The following is a 15,415-nucleotide window of genomic DNA, read 5'->3' as shown; positions in this document are numbered from 1 at the left end:
ATTTTGATCAAGACTGAACACTTTACCACTTGAGCCACATGTCCACTTCTAGGTTTTTGCTGGTTAATTGGAGATAAAAGTCTCATGGATGGCTTTGAACTGGGATCTACAAATCTCAGCCTCCATGTGTTCAGTCTCCATGTGTTACAGGACTTTCTTTGGTGGCTTTTGGTGTTGAGTTCTAATTTTATTCCCTTGGGGTCTGACAGAATGCAGGGCATAACTTCAATGTTTCTGAATTTGGACAAGTTTGCTTTGTGGCCTAAAATGTGTTCTATTTTGGAAAATGTTCTGTGTGCTGCTGAGAAAAATGTGTATTCTGATGCTGCTGGATGAAATATTCAGTAGATGTCTGTTAAATCTAGTTGATCTATGCAGTTGTTTAGATCTGGGGTTTCTCTGTTGAGTTTTTGCCGAGTTTTTCTATCTAGTGAGGATAGTGGTGTGTTAAAGTCCCCAACAATTAATGTCTTTGTGAGACTTGAGGGAAAGTAGTGTTTCTTGGATGAATTTGGGTGCTCCGTTGTTTGATGGATAGATATTTAGAATTGTAATATCCTCCTGAAGGAGAGATCCTTTAATTAGTATGTAGCTTCCTTCTTTATCTCTTCTAAGTAATTTTAATTTGAAGTTTATTTTATCTGATATGAGGATTGCAACTCCTGCCTGTTTGTGGGGGCCATTTGCTTGGTAGATTTTATTCTAGCCTTTCAATTTCAGAATATGTTTGTTTTTATGGGCCAGGTGTGACTCTTGAAGGCAGCAGATAGAAGGATCTTGCTTTTTAATCCAACTAGACAGTCTATGTCCCTTAATTGGAGAGTTAAGTCCATTAATGTTGAGAGTTAGGACTGAGAGGTGTTTGGTACTTCCTGCCATGTTATTCACCTTCTTGGGGGTTGTGACAACTGCGTCTTTCCTATGGTTCCGGGATTCTCAGTTTGGGTGCGGTTTCTTGGATATTTGACATTGTTAATCTTATTTGCATGGGTTCCTTGTATTTTTTTCAATCTGCATGATTATAATTTTTTAAGGTTGAGAATATTTTTGAATAATGCACCTTCAAATAATTTGTATGCATCCATTCCCTTTTCTGGATTACAGTTATGTGTATGTTATAGGCATTTTCCATGGGTCTCCGAAACGTTGTTCAATTTTTCAACTTTTTTGTTCTCTGAATTTCAATTATATACTATTGTACTATTTTGTCTTTCAATTGACGGGCAATCTTTTTGCAATATCTACTATACTTTTGCCATTGCCGTAAGTTAATGGTTATTGACACTTAGAGATAATGTACTTTTCTACTCTGAGAGGTTTAATTTCTATTTATTTTCCTTCAAAGTTTTCTTTAACAGTCAGTGTTATGTATTTTATTTAAATTCGTGTATATAGTAGACATACTTGTAATAGGTGCTTAAAGTCTCATCCTATTAGTTCTATATTTCTTTTATTCCTAATTACATTTTATCTACTGATGTTTCTAGTGATTACAAGTTTACCTTTTATGATTTCATTTATCTAGTAATTTTTATGAATGCTTTTTAAAATCCTAAAATATATCAGCACAGTTACTGCTTTTTATTTCAAAGATAAACAAGAGGTTAGAAATGTGATTCGAAAGCATATTCTTTCAGTGTCGACATCTGCATAGTAACACCATGGTTCCTAAGTATGTAGTAATTTCTGGTTTGACACTGAAAGTGATCAATATGACACAATAGAATGTTATTTTTCTTATTACTGGGCATTAAATTTCATTTTCCTGCAAAGTTTATTTACTTTCAAATCAGCTACATTTTTGAGCCATTTCCAAAGCCATTTCCAAGTAGCTATCTATGTGCTAGCATAAGTTGAACTTTGTTTCTTATATGTAGCCTTTCTGAGTTGAAATCATGTTTACAAAAATCTCACTACTCTAATTATATATAACTAGCATCTCTTCTTGAACTCTACGACTTAACGAAGTTCAGATGTGTAGATAGTTGCTCTTACTCAAAACTTCTTTGCATAGTTACATCTTCCTTTCAGAAGCTGAATATTCAGCTGCTGGGGTTCCTACAAATAAATCCCTTTGTAGGTTTTTTTAAAACTATTTTTCTGTGGGGTTCACTCTTTTCTAAGGGTTGCCTTCATCAATTAAGATTCCATTCTGTGTTCCCACCTCAATAAAGCCTTCTTTATTTCTACTCTGCTAGGTTCCATTTCCTGTGGTTGGGATAGATGAAAAGGACAAATGTCAGTCTAGTGAGAAAATTAAGCAGTTTTAGATATCAGATCACTTCTTTTCCTTCCCTTTTGAATCACAGGTCTCTATTATCAACTATCCAATGCTTGAGAATAATTATTTGTGCATTGTCTGTTTGTTCATGGTGGGCAAGCTAGAGTTGTTCCAGTTATTCAATCAGAGCCAGAAGTACTGCTTCTGAGGACACATTTTTTTAAGCTAGTAAACTGAAACAACGACAACAAAAACTAGTAAATACCACTTGCCTAAAGTACTGATCTTTCATGTAGGTAACTTTAAAACCAATAAATTTTGTAGATTTGCATGTACAAGTCTGTGTTTTCAGGGGAATAGTAAAAGCCAAATATCTGAATTGAGTCTAAATGTCATATTCTAGTAACCTCAGTATGTGTTTTAGGTATTTTTATTACAGATTTTCAGAAAATATTTCTTTATAATTGTGCCCTGAAAATGTGTTGAAATAAAAGGTGATAAAATAAGTTTGTATTGATACTGTATAAACCTCATTCCAAAAGATCTCTCAAAATACTTAATATACTTTAGGGAAATATAAGGAAACACTTGGGATTTTTTTAGGGAAAAATCATTAGTTTTTATCAAGAACATTTGTTTGTGGGAAGTAACACCTATTTTTTTTTGTCATTCCTGGGACCTGAACTCGGCCTGGGTGCTGTCCCTCAGCTCTTCAGCTAGTTCTTCAAGGCTAGCACCAATTCCAGCTTTTTCTGCCTATGTGGTGCTGAGGAATGGAACCCAGGGTCTCATGCAAGCAAGGCAAGCACTCTATCACGAGCCAACTTCCCAGCCCCAGTAATAACTATTTTTTAAAATGTTGAATTTTCTGTCAATATATTTCCCCTTCAGATTTAAAATTCAAACTAAATACTAATATTTAGGTATTTTTCACAAATCTGAGAATGCATAATTGCTTAATATGTCAGTAAAATATTATTAAATTTAATATCAAGTTCTTGATAAAATATCATTTGGTACATGTTAAATTCATGCAAATTTTAATAATTTGATTACCATATTGTTCATTTTAGTGGAACCTCAAATACCAGAAAGTCTTTTAGTGGTCACTAAATATGTTAATAGATAATTAGCACAGTAAACTATACAAGCAAAAATAATAAATGCAAAAAAAAACCCTCTAACTTCTGATATTTCTGCTTATTCATTCATCTTTACTCACCTTTTCCTTCTCATTGTTTAGAAATCATATGATTTTTAAAAGTTTTCAATAAAATCCTTTTGAAATTTTTAATAAAATAGTCTGTGTTTTACAAAGAGAATAAAATTATACAGGAGAGGGTCAATATTTAACTTATTTGCCTTTGGAAGAAAGTAAGAAGGAATCTTTAAAGTATTACTCATGTGATACCACTCTCATATCATGAATTGTGTTTCAGTATATTAGTGATCAGGTCATAATAGACAGTAAAATATATGAACAGAGTTATTCTGAAAATCCTGTATATACATGGATGTTTATAGGTGAAGAAAACGTTTTTTTTACTGTTTTTATAATAAGCTGCACAGGAGAAATAACCTTGGGTCTATTTTAAAAATTAACTTATCTTTCAGTTATTTTGTGATATATACATCAGTGCTCATTTGGTCTTCTAGTTAACATGATGTTCAATGATCCCTTCTCACGTGCACACTTTTCTGGATGGACAAAAGACAAACAGCATGCGTTACACAAAGGGCCAGCCTCTACAGTGTTCATAGAATCATTGACTAAATAACACAGATACACAGACTGGGGACAATAAAGACTAAATGAATAAGGACCAAAATAAGGAGTACAGATGTCAAGTGTCCAAGGAGGCTGGAAGAGGCAAAGATAAATGTGGCTGCTAAATTGTGAGCAGCATCAGGACAACTGGTAGCATTATCCATATTTTTTTATATTAGGGTATGTTGCCTCATTTAGAAATGTTCATTTAGAAATGTATGATTCCTTTTAACAAACCAATATGAAGTTGATATTGATAAATGCTGCCAACTTGTTGATACTTACAAAATCTTTAAATTTCTGTATAGTTCTCCGAGACACAGGCAAACGGTCTATTAATAGTGACTGGAAGATTGAACACTCTGGAGCATTCAATTTAGCAGGAACTACCATCCATTATATAAGAAGAGGCCTATGGGAGAAGATATCCGCCAGAGGTCCTACTACAACACCTTTACACCTTCTGGTATGAGGGAAATAATTAATGATATTGTCTAATTTCTCAAAAAAGATGTTCTGACTATTCCCTGTCTAATATTTGCTGTATATTTCAATTGTCAAAATGATATTTAAGATAATTTAAGAAGTGAGTTTGGGGATGTATTAAAGTATGTTTTAAATTAATTATTACAAGTAGAACAAAGAAGAGATGTATTACCAATGAATGAGGAAGTTTTCTTTTCCTGAAAGCATTTGTCAATTAACCAGAATGCTTGTCTAAAAAAGTGATATAGTATGGCAAATAATGGCACTGTATGTATCTTTAGCATGGACCTATCTGAGTTGTGTAAAATGTCTCTGATAGTGTTATTTTATCGAAGAAAGGAATGTGTAAATGTATCCAACAGAGATCCCAATTTCCCCATCCTATTCTCTCATCTTTATTAATGGAGTCCTGTAAAGAATTGTGGAAATTTAGAATGTTTGCAATTATAACATTTTTGCCAAGTAGTAAAAGATTATTTTTCATTCTAATTTGAAGGAAAAGTATTAGAATGAGATTCTGCAGTCTGGAAGCAGCTCCATGGGTATGGAGTGAATGGAACAGGTAGTTGGTGCCAATCCCACAGAGAACAAGAGACTGACCATACAACTAGAGAAAGTCTAAAATACAAATACTGCACTACTTCTGACCTAAAGCTCTGAGAATGGCTAATAATTTGACGTGTGACATGTCACAAGTTTTAGTATCTCTGCATAATTTAAATTTAAATTATCTGCACCTGGTGACATCTGTGTTGTTAGTCTGTAGTAGGTGATCCACCTACCATAATATCCCAGGATAAGGGTGCACTAACTAGGTTCTAGTAATGAAAAATAATTTGACCTATTGTTCTGGAGCAGAACCTAAGATTTACTTTTTTAATCAGCTTCTACCTCAATCCAGTGGTCCACTGAAATCAGTGTAAATCACAGTGTTCTACATTACAAGAATAAAGGTATCTTCTGTTTGTGTATTTTCTGTTTTAACCTAAAAATGAAGACAAAGCTAGGTGCTAGCAGCTCATATTTGTAATCCTAGCTACTAAAGAGGCTGAGATCTGAGGATAGTGGTTTGAAGGCAGCTCAGGCAGAAAAGTCTGTGAGACTCTTATCTTCAATTAACCAGAAAAAAAAAAAACAGAAATAGAGGTATGGCTCAGTAGAATACCAGTGCAGAATGTAAAAACTAAGCAAGAACACCAATACAAGCACAAAAATAATGTTCTACATATGAATGAAATGTCAACTGAATATCTAGCAAAGGTTTTCTCCAACTATGTTGTCTCTTCAGTTTTTTATTTTGCTGTGCAGAAGTTTATGGATTTGATGCAGTCTCTCAGGAATTCTTTTTTTTTCTGACTCTTTATTTCCAGCCATTGGACTCTTATTTGAAAAGTCATTGCCTAGAACTAGGTCTTGAATTACTTGTCATTAATTTTTCCTATATTAATTGTATTTTTTTATTGTGAGACTACCATACAGAGGAGTTACAATTACATGGGCAACCCTATATTAATTTTAAAGTTTCAGATCTTAGATTTGTCTTTAATCCATTTTGAGGTTTGTTTTTTATTTTTAAAAAAGATGAGAGATAAAGATCTAAGATCAGTCTTCTCCATGTAGATACCCAGTTTTCCCTGCACCACATGTAAGAGAGGCTGTGGTTTTACCATCCTATGTTTTTGGTACCTTTGTCAAAAATCAAACAAATATAGCTATTTAGTCTCACTTCTGGATCTTCTATTCTACTATCCTGTTTCTTTTATGCAAGTAACATAATGTTTTTGTTACTGTGTTCTGCAGCATTAATCTGTTTGCTTATGGCTTCATGACTATTCAGGGTCTTCTGTGTTTCCATATGAATTTAGATATTCTTCCAAATTTTCCAAAGAATATCCTCAAATTTTTAATGGCAATTGCATTGACAACTGCATAGCTTTTTAAAATGTGGACAGTTAAGCAATATTGATCATGCTGATCTATAAGCACAGAAACTCTTTTCAACTTCTAATATCCTCTACAATTTTAGATACTACTGAAATCCAGAGTTATTTTAGGCAATATTTTGAAAACTCATTCTAGTTTTCAAATTCAATATATCTGTTGAATATTTATTGGTCTATTTATTGGTAAATACAATCTTATAAAACAGTCAATAAGATATAAGCAACCTGAAGAAAACAATAATACAAGTAAATAATAATACAAGAAATAATACAAATAATACAAGAAAACAATAAAACAAGTTTGAAACTATAATAAAAATATTTCTCAATAAGAAAATCGGAGGCCCACATTAATTTGTTGCTGAATTCTACCAGACTTTTAAAGAAAATTGAATGCCAATGTTCAAGCAATCCCACAGTAGGAAAATCTATAATTGTATTAATTTGTGTCTTCTTTCCTTTTCTTTTAGTAGCTTGGCTAAAGGTCTGTCAGTCTTGTTTAACCATTCAAAGATCCAACTCCTTGTCTTTCATAGTGCTTATTAGATAACATTTCAGCTCTGATCTTAATTCTTTCTTTCCTTCTACTAATTTGGAGATTGGCTTGTTCCTGTCTTGATAAGCATCATTGTAATATTTTTTTAAGATCACTCTGATTTTTGGTGTAGAAATTTACAACTAAAAACTTACCCTTAGAACCACTTGAATCATATTCCAGAGTTTATTATATATTTGGTTATAATTTTCATTTGATTATAGGGATATTTTACTTTTTTCTAATTTCATCATTGACACCACTAATCATTCAAAAGTGTATTGTAAAATCTCAAGCTATCTTTTCTGTGTCTTTAGGTTGATTTCTGGCTATATCTTATTGTCCTATGATAAAATATAATGTTATTTCAATTTTCTTCTATTTGCTAGATTTTTTTTTGTATTCTGTTATTACCAATTTTAAGAAAGTCTCATTGGATTCTGAGAATAGTGAGTCTTGTGTGACAGAATATTCTACAACTCTAGGTGAAGTCTATTTGACCAGTAGTGTTAAAGGTGACCTATAGTGTCATTGAATCTTTGGTGGACTAGGGGGGAGGGGCCTGGTGGACCCTGGGACATACTGCTTAGAGCCTCAGCAGAATGGTTGGTGCTCCACTCTAGCTCTCTGTACTTCCACAACTTAGCTTATAATCACTTGCCTCTGTGTATTCTCACCCCAGTAGCTCGGATAACTGCTATCCCACTTGGGTTAGGGTTAGGGTTAGGGTGAAGTAACTTCTACTCCTTCTTGTGACTTGTACTAGTTTCCTACTGTACCGTGTTCTTCACATTTCTGACTGCAGCTCTACCTGCAGAGCTTATTATGCATCCCCAAAGACAGAATAACGCAGGGCACTTTAATTCTTAGGCTAACAGCTCCAATTGGAATCTTAAAACATTGCTTCCCAAGACTGCATCAAAACAGAATGTGGGGATGAGAGAACTTTCCTGGGCCCTGTGTGCTATGTGGGCTCCAGAACACCTGCCTGGAGAGACTAGAGATTCACTTGGCATTGAGTCTTGCTCTGTGTCCTCTGAGTCCCTCATGCTTTTCATCCCTATCCCCTCCCTCTGCTGCCTTAGTTCTCATCACAAAATGTCTCTTACTCTATGTCACTCTGAATTTTCAGTTTTCTTCTTTTTTAAAGGCTGTAAGATTCCATTTTTTCACAATTGAAATTCCAGTGTGTGTTCTTGACATTCTCTATAATTCTTTTTTTAATATATTTTTATTGTTAAGATACTATACAGAGGGGTTACAGTTACATGAGTAAAAAAATGAGTACATTTCCTATCGAGCATTGTTACCCCCTCCTTTGTTTTTCCCTTACCATTCCTTCCTGCCCCACCTCCTCAACTCCTCCCTCCCTCCAGCCCCCAAACTTATAAAGTTGGTTTTCAATGTAGTGTCTTGTACATTTCATTGTTACAGTGGTTCAACCTGTATCCTTATTTCTGCATTTTGTTCTTTTCCTTCCCCTTCCCAAATTAGAAAAATGTAAATACATGATCAAGGCACCAGAATAAAATACAGTAGAAACGGGTTACACCATGGGGGAAGAACATACAAAAGAAACAAAAAAAATGTACTCATTACCTTGCTCATGTAACTGTACAGTATTTTTACAATTAAAAAAATACAAAAAAAAATCACATGGTACATTAAAACAACAATGACAATGATAAAACATCTTTTTGTCCCTATCAGGGCTTATTTCGCTTAGCTTCATCTTATATGGTCATAGGTACATAGCTTTTGACTTGTTCTGCTTGTCTGGTAAGATTATCCTAGATGTATACTAGTTATTGCAAATAAGGGAAACCATGGGACCAATGTTTCTTTGGGTCTGGCTTATTTCACTTAATATAATTATTTCCAAGTCTCCACTTTCTAACAAATGGGGCCGTGTCATTTTTTCTGGTAGAAGCATAGAATTCTACTAGAGAGAGAGAGAGAGAAAGAGAGAGGGGAGAGATACATATGGATACCACATTTTCTTTTCTTTTTTGGGGGGGGGTCTGGTCGTGGGGCCTGAACTCTGGGCCTGGGCACTGTCCCTCAGCTCTTCAGCTCAAGGCTAGCGCTCTACCACTTGAGCCACAGCGCCACTTCCGGCTTTTTTTCGTTTTGCTTATGTGGTGCTGAGGAATCGAACCCAGGGCCTCATGCGTGCAAGGCAAGCTCTCTACCACTGAGCCACCTCCCCAGGCCCAATACCACATTTTCTTGATCCATTCATCTACTGAGGGGCATCTGAGTTGTCACATAGCTTAGCTATGGTTAATAATGCTGTGATAAACATAGTTGTGCTGGTAGCTTTAGTATGGCCTTGTTTGTGAACGTTTGGGTAAATGCCCAGAAGTGGGATTGCTGGGAGACCTCAGTACTTCAGTGTTAAGCGTGAGCTTACTTGTAAGCTTTGTATCCTTAAGCTGACTGGTAGTAACCACGATTTTTCCTAGAAGCATGAAGCATAGTTAAACTCAGTGAACTATGTCTAAAAGAAGATATCTGTTTGACCTAGATTATTCAGTAACCTAAGGGAAACCACATTTTGCAGATAATTTTCTTTAATGACTATTATAGATTGAAAGCTGGTATTGACTTTTGAAAAGCAATTTCTCTGTTACATGCTTCAATGTGTGCCTTCCACTATAATGTTTCACTCTTTCCTTTTTGAAGAAACTACTGCCAAATTTAAATGGTTTCAGGACAAGGTAATGGTCTTATGGCTAATATCTCTCTTTTAAATGGCATTAGACAGGCAAGAAAAATCTGTTAATGAAAAGGTAGTTAATTAGCAAAATTATAAGTGTTTAAATATAATGCAACAATTTTCCAAATAGGTAATAACTGTAATAATATGGTCAGTCATAACAATAAACAAAGTAAATGATTTTTAACTCAGTTAAAATTCCTATCTCTATCTCATTCTTTTGTCTTTGTCTGTCTGTCTTTCTTTCTCTCTCTCAACTTATAAAGCTAAAAGAAACGTGTAATTGACAAATGAGATCTTCAAACCAAAGTAAACACTAGGATGTACTTTGAATCAACCATTAATAGATTATATATATTTGGACATAAAATGGTTATTTCTATTACTCATATTTTATTGATATAACTGTTTCATAAAGTCAACACATTAGTTTCACATACTATGCAACAAGTAAGTCTCAGCATTTCTATTGACATATTGAACTGAATCTTGAGAAAAGAAGAAAATAAAATAGAGAAATTCAGAAGCTTAGCCTTGGGCTTACTTAACATTTTTCTCATGTAGCATTAAAATACTTATCAATATAATTACCTAGCCAAAGGTTAGATAATAAAAAGGTTAAATAAATATGTATATATTTTAAGCATCACATTGTGTTGTATAAATCATTTTTTTTAAATTCTCAGCTAAAGAAATGATATATTTCATCTGACTGATGGTCATAATTTCCATAAATAAATAAATAAATGTGTTTATCCTTCTTTCATTTAAACATAGATTCCCGCATGAATATGTATCTATCTTTATATGCTTTATTTCTGCCCGTGAAGCTAAAATTCTGACCTTGGCTCTATGTAAGTAGCAAATAAGAAAGACACAAACCCTGCCCATGATTGTACAGTTTGGCTTCAAATTAAGTCATTCCAAACATCCTTTACAGATTATTAAACACTTTACATGTATGTGTTATTAATATTTATTTTCTATTTTATTTTAATACAAGTTTATATTCAAAACCACAAATGTAGAATCAGCTTCCAAAATGCGAAGTTAACTGTAACCACACAAAGAACAAGACTCTTATTCTCTACTGGACATAAATTCCCATTATTGGTGGGAATATAAATTAGTCAACCCACTGGAAATTGGGTTGGAGGTTCCTACATAAACTTAAAATATATCTACCAGATGATTCCATTACACATTCCTGGTGATATACCTGTAGGAATATAAGTAAATATACTTGTGCACCTATGTTTATAGCAATACTGTTCACAATAGCTAAGGTAAGTGCTAAGTTATCAGGGAATGAATAAATAAATGTGTTATATGATGTATGTTTCATATTGTGTGTTTGTGTGTGTGTGTAAGATGAAGTAGTAATTTGTGCCATAAAGAAGAATAAAATTATGTCTTTTACAGGAAAATATTGGGAACTGGAGATTATTATATTAAGCAAAAAAAGCCATACTCAGGGATGGGAAAGTGGCTTAGTGGTAGAGTGTTTGCTTAGCATGCATGAAGTCCTGGGTTTGATTCTCTTGTACCACATAAACAGAAAAAGCTGGAAATGGTGCTGTGGCTCAAATGTTAGAGTGCTAGCCTTGAGCAAAATTGCATAGGGACAGCGCCCAGGCCCTGAGTTCAAGCCCCGAATTGGCAAGAAAATAATAATAAGCCATACTCAGAGAAATATTACATTTTTTCTTTCATATGCATAACACAGGCTTCATTTTAATCTCTTCAATGTTAAAGAGGGGCTGCTTTGGGTATCCAATGAGAATGGGATAACAGAATGATAGAGTGGTGAATATCATCAAAGTATAGCGTGATGAAACCCATTAAAATTATAAAACAAAAGAAAAAAAAAAAGAAAAGCCAGTGCTAATAACTAACATCCATAAGACCAGCTATTTGTGAGACAGACATCAGGAAGGTCATGGTTCAAGGCTGTCAGGCTTGGGAAAAGCCAGATTTCATGCATGCATCTAATCCCAACTGTGTGGAAAGATTGTGGTCCCAGGATATCTCAAGAAAATGAGAGCCCTTATTTTTTCAAATGGCTTAAAACAACAAGTAATGGGTCAAAGGGAGTCATAAGAGAATAGTAAAGGGCATGAATGTGATCAAAGAGCATTATATACCTATGTGGAAATGTCACGGTATAATCCCTACATATAATTAATATATACTAATAACACTTTTGGGCCATCCAGTTGGCTTAGAAGATCTCTTTCCTTTTGGAATATAATACCCAAAGTCTGCTGTTTTGTCTGTGTTATTTCTAAGATCATCTTTCCTGTCTTTTCTTTTCATATGACTAGAAAGGCCATAGTTGATATTACATTGTAGATCAGAGATTGAATCAAATAAACATGTCCACCATCACTACTACACAGTCCCTACGGAAGTTATCTTACATGTAGACTAGATTGTAGGATTCAAATTGAAAGAAAATGATCTTGAAAAGACAGACAGATGGAAAAAAGAAAGAAAGAAAGGGAAGGAAGGAAGGTAGGAAAGAAGGAAGAGGAAAGAAAATGAATCGGAACCTGCCAACATTCAAGCAAACTTTTTCTTTTGACATGTTAAGCTCACAGGTCAATAAAGAACCCCAGTCTTTTCAAAAGTAGGGTCTGTTTAATGTGACAGTATGATGCCATATTTCTTCTATGAATTAGAGGTGTACTCTACAACTAGCAGTCATTTTAAAGTATCAATATCCCTAGTTTTTGGTTCCATATTGAGTATGTTCCACTTTGATAAGCTCATTTGTGTCATTTCTTTCTACTATAGGTGCTCCTGTTTCAAGATCAGAATTATGGTCTTCATTATGAATATACCATCCCATCAGAACCCATTCCAGACAATCAGAGCTCAAGAGCATCTGAGCCCCTCTTCCTGTGGACACACACCGGCTGGGAAGATTGTGATGTCACATGTGGAGGAGGTGAGATCTTTAATACTGTTTGTCTAATGCAATAATTCTTTTCTGATTCACCATGGATAATCAAGACATATCCAAAACCTCTAAATTGTAATTCCAAAAATCACAAAAGTTTGGAAACAGAAAGCTTTCTTGAGGACATAATCATGAGCTAGTCACATAAACAACTTTGTAATGAAACCTGACTTGAACCACAGAAAGCTACTTACTAGTCTTTCCATGTGCCACTGAATGTAATTCCTCTCTCCAGACACCCAGAATGTAATTCCTCTCTCCAGACACCCAGAATGTAATTCCTCTCTCAAGACAGTTTACACCTGTAAACTCAGCCACTCAAGAGGCTGAAATCTGAGGATCTCAGTTCAAAACCAGCCACTAGATTTTATCTCCAATTAACCGCCAAAAAGCAAGAAATGGAGCTCAAGTGAAAGAGCACCAACTGAGGGGAAAAGCTAAGCTCCTAGGTCCTAAGATCAGGCCCCAGTACTTGCACACAGAAAAGAATCACTGTTTATTTTATTGCATATATAATAAGGTATTTATCTACAATATACTAGGCTTTATTTAATATATGTGAGCTCTGTTGTGCCCATAAAATCTTAAAAGTGTAAATCCTGAAATGTGTATGTCACAACAACTATTGAAAAACCTGGAAAGGCTGTAAGATTCCATCTCCAATTAACCAGAGAAAAGGAGGGCTACAATATGGCTGAAGTAGTAGAGCTCCTTCTAACAAGCAAGCTCTGAGTTTAAACCCCAGTACCACCAAAAGAGGAAAGAAGGGAGAGAAATACAAAATTTGTATCAAAGTTGGTTAAATACTTGAGAAAAATAAGCAAGGAGGGAATATAAATGGGGAAGTGGAAGGATGCTGCAAAGATAAGAGGGAGTTGGTGGTGATTGCTAAAAAACAGTTATCAGGAAAGTTCTCAGGGAAAGTCACATTGAATACAAACTTTGAAGTGACTCTAAGTGATCACCAGGGTTATTTGGGGCTCAAGATTTGTGTGTGGGGTACTGTTAGAGTAGAGCTGACATGGTCTAGGTGATGTGAGATATGAAGAAAAATCTGACTGTAGAGACCTATTCTAGCTGTTATTCCTTGTGTTTCTGAACTGAGAGTAGAGGTAGAGGCATCAGTCAAGGGTACACTGACATGATCAGGATAGGATGGGATGGGAGCTGCACCACTGTGGCAGCAGGAGGAGGAGACATGGCCACAACCTGAACAACTCAAAAGAACTTGTTGATGCTGAAGTATGACAAATTCTACAGCTTAAATTTTATAGCTTGGGAACAGAGCTAACAGACGATGTTGATGATCTTGATGTGGAACTATGTGAGCCATAGGAGGACTGCCATCATTTTACTAAAAGGAAGGGTGAAGTCAATATGGTCTTGCACAGGGAAATGTGTGACACCACAGGGTTAGGAAGGATTTTTATCCAGTGAGTGACTAACTATATAAGCCTGGTGTTCAGAAAACAAGGAAAGAAGGGAAATGTGGCTGTGGTAGAAGGGCTGTGCAAGGGCTGGGAAGGTGGCTCCAGTGGTAGAGTGATTGCCTTGCATGCATGAGGCCCTGGGTTCAATTCCTCAGCACTGCATAAGCAAAAAGTAAAAAAAGCCAGAAGTGGTGCTGTGGCTCAAATGGTGGAGCGCTAGCCTTGAGCTGAAGAGCTGAGGGACAGCGCCCAGGCCCAGAGTTCAGGCCCCACGACCGGACCCCAGAAAAAAAAAAGGGCTATGCAACTCTAAAGAGATTGTTGATGGGTTGAATAAAACAAAATATAGGTCACTGTTTGTCAATGTGTATTTTCTAGAGTAGAATAGAAAATGAGTACTCCAAAGGAGAAAGCAACGACTTGGTAGAACAATATGCATAGGGGAGGGAATGGAATTGGGAAACTGGCTTTGGACAAAAATATAAACAGTCCATCACTAGTCTAAGGAGAAAGATGGGGTTCTTATAGTGATACTCTGCCGATTGTGAATCTTCTTCCCGCAAAGGCTGTCTATATGAGAGTGAGGAGACACTCTGGTTTTGATCAGCGAGCATGTGGATTGGTTACTTAGAGTAAGAAAATGAATTTAATAGAACCATGTGTTTTATTGTGGTAGCTTAAAAACAAGTGTCATTAATTTAGTCTAACTCCAGTCTTCATGGTGTGTTATAATCTGGCTGATGCTCTTGCAGATAAAGACTGGGAATTGCCAGAGTGTGATGAAATAAGAGAGGAGTGGTTAGTTGACTCTGGTTGTATGGAATAAGTTGGGAATGGTGGGCCACAGTATTGTAGTCATATCTGCAGTACACTGTCCACAGTGGCAGTAGGCTACAGAAAAAGACATGATAGAAAAGCTATAGTTCATTTTACCATAGAGAAAGTAATTAGTAACATCTATTTACATTTTAGAACATGAGCAAGAAATATTTGTCAAGTAGGTTATATTACTCTTTTTGTTTTCTCTTTCTTTACTTGTAGTCTAATAAAAGTTGCATCAAAATTAGTTAAATATGAATAATTTGTCAGCTCTCAAGTTAAGAAAGTAAATCATTTCAAGTTAAATTTTCCCCACTGTTTGTATTAGTTCAATTTCTAAATCTTAAAGAATAAAGATTCCCTACAAATTATCTTAGGTTCAGAGTCAGAAGGAAAATTATACATTCTTAAGCATGATCTATGAATCAACATAAGAAAACTGAAGTACATAGAGTTTGAGGACTTACCAAAGTCACATGCTCATGTGAGATGGAGCCAGAATTAAAACCCACAATTTACCAGCCCAAGGCTT

General features: G+C 35.2%; 1 protein-coding gene across 1 annotated transcript in view; it reads left to right on the top strand.

Annotated features, from left to right (window-relative positions):
* Adamts19 (ADAM metallopeptidase with thrombospondin type 1 motif 19) overlaps positions 1–15,415 on the top strand; it is a 250,921-nt gene that overhangs the window by 193,291 nt on the left and 42,215 nt on the right. The window contains exons 17-18 of the mRNA XM_042692116.1: positions 4,298–4,455; positions 12,469–12,622. Coding sequence (XP_042548050.1) covers positions 4,298–4,455; positions 12,469–12,622 — 312 coding nt within the window. The remainder of the gene's footprint in view (positions 1–4,297; positions 4,456–12,468; positions 12,623–15,415) is intronic.

The sequence above is a fragment of the Dipodomys spectabilis genome, unplaced genomic scaffold (assembly GCF_019054845.1).
Source record: "Dipodomys spectabilis isolate Male_0828 unplaced genomic scaffold, ASM1905484v1 ptg000147l, whole genome shotgun sequence".
Classification (NCBI taxonomy): Eukaryota; Metazoa; Chordata; class Mammalia; order Rodentia; family Heteromyidae; genus Dipodomys; species Dipodomys spectabilis.
This window is presented reverse-complemented; position numbering and strand designations above follow the sequence as displayed.